The sequence below is a fragment of the Xiphophorus hellerii genome, chromosome 17 (assembly GCF_003331165.1).
Source record: "Xiphophorus hellerii strain 12219 chromosome 17, Xiphophorus_hellerii-4.1, whole genome shotgun sequence".
Taxonomy (NCBI): Eukaryota; Metazoa; Chordata; class Actinopteri; order Cyprinodontiformes; family Poeciliidae; genus Xiphophorus; species Xiphophorus hellerii.
Genome location: NC_045688.1, coordinates 5,505,147 through 5,509,906, shown reverse-complemented (window position 1 = coordinate 5,509,906; position 4,760 = coordinate 5,505,147). Strand labels below are relative to the sequence as shown.

At 40.9% G+C, this 4,760-nt stretch overlaps 1 protein-coding gene across 1 annotated transcript; it reads right to left on the bottom strand.

The window, feature by feature from the left end:
* Window positions 1-468: 468 nt before the first annotated feature.
* On the bottom strand, window positions 469-4,478 carry LOC116737069 (troponin I, slow skeletal muscle-like). Its single transcript, XM_032590030.1, has 8 exons — window positions 4,400-4,478; window positions 3,970-4,004; window positions 3,827-3,868; window positions 3,405-3,446; window positions 2,314-2,445; window positions 2,147-2,236; window positions 1,451-1,633; window positions 469-1,369 (listed from the first exon to the last, which is right to left on the bottom strand). Exons 3-8 carry the CDS (start codon window positions 3,845-3,847, stop codon window positions 1,268-1,270), a joined length of 570 nt encoding a protein of 189 aa, XP_032445921.1. The 5' UTR covers window positions 3,848-3,868; window positions 3,970-4,004; window positions 4,400-4,478; the 3' UTR covers window positions 469-1,267.
* Between the last annotated feature and the right edge of the window lie 282 nt (window positions 4,479-4,760).

The following is a 4,760-nucleotide window of genomic DNA, read 5'->3' as shown; positions in this document are numbered from 1 at the left end:
AGGACTCGCCTCTCTATCCCGCCCCGCAGCCAAAGCACCAATCAACACCTGACTTCAAACCGGCCCTGTTTGACCGGCCCGATTGGAACCACAGCTCCTTACCTGCCCGGCCGGCTCCGCGAACAAAGAAGCAAAAGTGGACTGTGGTTTTTGGGCAACACTGAACATTCCAGCATGAGAATGACTCCAAACACACAGTTACAGTGGCGATTAACTGTTTAGCTATCTGGAAATAAAACATGTTTGGATGGCCCCAATTAGATTCCCGACTTCAATCTGAGAATTTGTAGAGGGCACCGAAGATTAGAGTGACGACAACACGACTTTCCGGCCAGCAACTCTTGTAGCTCATTAAAAAGGACCCACGCCACACTTTTCAGATTTTTAATCACAAAAACCTTCGAAAAGCATTTCCACTCGTTATGCTCTGCATTCTGTTGTTACAACAAAAAAAAAGTCCCAATGAAATAGATTAAGGTTTGTGTTTATTATGTGTCACATTGTGGAAAGGTTCATTAAGGTATATTAATACTTTTACTAGGCACACAAAACATTTTCAGCTGCTTGGACACAGATGGACTGCTTCACACCTCGCCCCTAACAGCATGCGGCACAAAATTGAGGCTACATTTGCTGGGAACATGAGCGTGGCTGCTGTTGCCGTTGCTGTCGTGCTTCCAATGACACTCCCAGGTGCTAAATGCCACGTCAACCCGGCGACACGCGTAGGGGAAGCAAAGGACTGCAAGCAAAGCATAAACCAGCAGTTTATGCTTTGCACTCCAACTCGTTATTTCTTTTATCTTCCCCAAATACATTTTAATGCTTACTTTTGGTTGCTGAGGGAGTCACAACAAACATGGAGGTCACATTGCCGTCATGCCATCTATTTAAATCTGATGCATTTCTGGGAACACCTGTCTTTTACCCCTCCCTGATTTGTTCATTGTCCTTTTTATAATTCATCACAGCATCGCCGCGCTCCCTTTGTGCCTCGTGTAAACTAACGGGTTCCAAGAACGTGAAACATGATAAAGTCAGCTACAGATATGGAAACAGTGATCGTTTTTTTATTTAGCTCATCTTTGATCACTAAGTGTCATAACAAAAATAAAAATAAATACTGAGTTGCTACTTGTCTTAAAATGTTGCATTGAAAAACAACAACAACAAAAAAGCAAACAAAGATGCCAAAGTTAGCCTTCGAGTAAGTGTGGCATATTTTCTTTTTTCTCCCCGATGACTGTCCAGTTTTGGCTTCGACATCTCATTGCGCTCCGCCGCCGGTATCGAACATCTTCTTGCGGCCCTCCATGCCCGACATGGCTTCCACGTTCTTACGCCAGTCGCCCACTTCGCTGGTAAGGACCTGAGGAAGAGATCAAAACACTTGAAATATCGAGACGGCCTAAATGAAGCGCGGATGAATAAACGGAGAATCTACTCATACCTTGTCCTGCTTGACATCCTCCTTTTTCACAGACTTGAGGTTGGCCCTGAGGTCCATCGAGCCTTTGTGTTTGGAGCCCAGCAGAGCTCTCATCATCTCGTCTGCTGAGACCCTCACCTTCCTGAGGGCGGGCTTTTTAAACTTGCCTCCTAGATCCTGGACTTTCAGCTTCAACTCGTGGATCTAAAGCAAAATGTAGCAAAACATGAACATCCTGCTATAGTAAAGTATTTGCAGCGATTATATATATAAAAAAACCTTTTTTTCTCTTTTCCTATTTTCATTCAGAACCTCAAAACTTATGTACATTTAGGAAGAAAGAATAATTTAACAAATTATAACATGAAAATAAAATGCAATTTCATGATAATTTCTTTCTAAATTTACTGAAAAATGAAACAACTTAGAAATTTATATAGAAATAATAATACAAGAATTTTAATGTAATTTGGCTGGAAATCACATGGTTTCATTTAGTCGTTTAGATGTTCTCATTTCTGGGGGGGGAATATTTGCAGAAATTACATGAAAGATCGAAGATTTCCCAGTGAGCCGTGTGGTTGCAAACCTAGGTGACTGGAAAGTTCAACAAACTTAAAAACAGAAACTATGTCTTTAGTCTCAGGTTTTCTAAGTATATGTGTATAATTAAATATATTGCAAATGTATGTAAGACGTGACAAAGTAGGAACTTACGTCTTTGTTGTGTTTGCTGACTTTATGTTCGCAGTCATACCTCTCTTCATCCACAATGTCAATTTTTTCATGTAGCTGCTTGCACAGTTTCTGAAAGGGATATCTTCACATTACAGTCCAATAAATGCGTCTAAAAATAAACTTCATTTGGCATAAATCCCTCTTACTTGGAGGTCATCCAGCGACAAACCGGACAGTTGCAGAGGAGGCAGCTTTTCCTTCAGGTAGCGCCCTTTCTCCTCCTCCCGCTCCTGTCGCTCCCTCTCCAGATCCTCACATGCTCTTTGGAGGAGCAACATCTGATCAGAACAGTTAGAGACAATGTTGGTCCCAGGCCTGATGCAGTGGATTGCTTCCCCTTGTTTTTTTGTTTTTCTTTCACAATTGTCACACCTTCAGAGTAATTCTCATAAAGACAAAGGAAACAAAACAGACCGCTCAGGAATAAAGTCGCGCAGAAGTAAAAAGCAGGGTTGGAATACAACAAGCTTTGGTCCAAGCTTTGCACATCTAATGGTGCACTGTTTGGTTCACCACAATTCAAACCTGAGCTAGATGGGGGAGCATTAATCAGAGTCCAGGAGGGAGAATCTGTCAACTTCCAGCAAAAATAAATAGAGCATTTTTTGGGGATGAATGGCAAGAAGAAAGCTACTTTTTTTAAAAAAACTTCATCTTTGATTTGCCACAAGCCAAATAAGGATCAGTAAAGGCACAGAAGATGTTCCTCTGGTCAGATTAGACAAAAATTGAACTTTCAGGACCTACGTGCAAAAATCCCAAGCTCGCAAGAAAGCTAACACTGCTCATCACCCTGAACACATCATTGCCACAGTCTGGTAGCGGCAGCATCATGCTGTGGGAAGACTTTCCTTCGGCAGGAAAAATTAAAACGTGTCCGAGGCTGAAAATCGGCAGCACCTTTAAAGATGCCCTGCTTGTGCAAATCTAGTGGAGACAGCTTTGCAGAGACATAAAAACAGCTATCAGTGCAGTGAAATATGACTGATGAATAATAAAAACAGCACACTTCCAGGCTTTTATTTGTAGGTTTGCACTACTTTGTAAATGTCTATTACATCAAATTTTCATAAAATTGAAAATTTGACTTAAAGGGAATACTTTTGCAATGTATTGCATGCCGTTATTAATTCATCAAAATCACAGAATCTCTAGACTAGGACAAAATGTGAAATATCTGTGCTGCAGGATTGTGGGGGGTAAAAAAAACAAACAAAATGTGACATTTGAAACTTACTTTGAGGGAGAGCTTGCGGGACGCCGAAATCTTTGACTTCGGCTGTGGGAAATGAAATTCGTATGAATGAAATGTAGTTACGTGACACAATTTGTGCAAAAACAAAATCTTCACATTTCTACTAAAATCACACAATTTCAACATTTTTATCACTCCAGAATATTTGTGTTTTAAGCTGATCAAGATAGCTGTGAACCGCTTCATGTAAAGGGAATGCCTAGAGAAGCTCAACACCACTCGCTGCGGCCACATGTGCAAAGATAACACTTTATTATTAGGACGGAGTCAAGTGGAAAGCTCTCAAGGATGCCGACAGCAATTTTGACAGATAACCGCTGCCACATCTTTGCCATGTCTGTAAGGACAATGTGTCCTCTGTCCCATGCATGGAGGATTAACACAGTGGAACATAGCTGGCTCACCTTATCCCCTTTGGGATTCATGGCTGCACGTCTGCGGAGGGCCTGAAACGGCAAACGGGGACATGTGAGACTGCTTATCAAAACACGAGCAGTTTGGTTTGTAAGAGAATCACAAAATGGCAGCAGAAGTGGGATTTTATTACCTCAGTTTACCTATAATTATAAAAAAATCAAACACCTGGAAAGGAAACAAAACAAATCTTATTTCCAATTTAGGCTATTAATTAACCATGTAATTCAGGAAGATTAAAGCAAGGGCAAAAGAACAATATTTCTTCTGTATTTGGCTTCATTAAAAGTTTGGAACCCGGCATCACTATTGTCACTTGGACCATCTAAGCTAAATCAAATGTGTTGCAGTTCAAATCTTTTCAGCAGATTGATTGTGAATAACGCATACACAAGTAAGCAACAAAGGTGAGCTGTTACCCAAGGCATATCATTTTTTAATACAGAGCTCCAGATTTGCTCTCCTAAGTAGCCCGACGATACTTTTGACTAAATAAAAACATCAAAAACTAGCGATTGGTTGAGATTAAGTCATATTTTAAACAAACTCCAAAGCAAGTTTACCTTTGAATGGATGTTTGCAGACGTGTGGAGTCAAACAGCAGCTGCTCCAGACAATGGAAAGCTTTTTATATAAAGAGGGATGAGGGGGCGGACAGTAAATATAACGTCTGGTCTGAAGAATGTGCTGGCACGAGACCAAGAAGAGAATATCTCCTCCCTAACACTGTAATAGCGCCACATAGGGGGTAATGATCTATCATGAGCGCTGCTTTAATGATATCATCTTTTCCCTCTGGTGTATGATGTGTTTCACTCTTTTAAAGTGAACAACCACATTAACACACTTCTCCCCCATCCCACAAATTTATTTGGACTCAGTTTACAACTAATAGTCATCTCAAGGCAAACTCGTATCCAGCTG

Excerpts from the sequence above, each read along its gene's own strand:
- LOC116737069 (XM_032590030.1), bottom strand. The coding sequence starts at position 3,847 with ATGAATCCCAAAGGGGATAAG. Across the intron at positions 3,447-3,826 it reads TGAATCCCAAAGGGGATAAG|CCGAAGTCAAAGATTTCGGC; the intron begins GTGAGCCAGCTA and ends CATTTCCCACAG. Across the intron at positions 2,446-3,404 it reads CCCGCAAGCTCTCCCTCAAA|ATGTTGCTCCTCCAAAGAGC; the intron begins GTAAGTTTCAAA and ends TGTTCTGATCAG.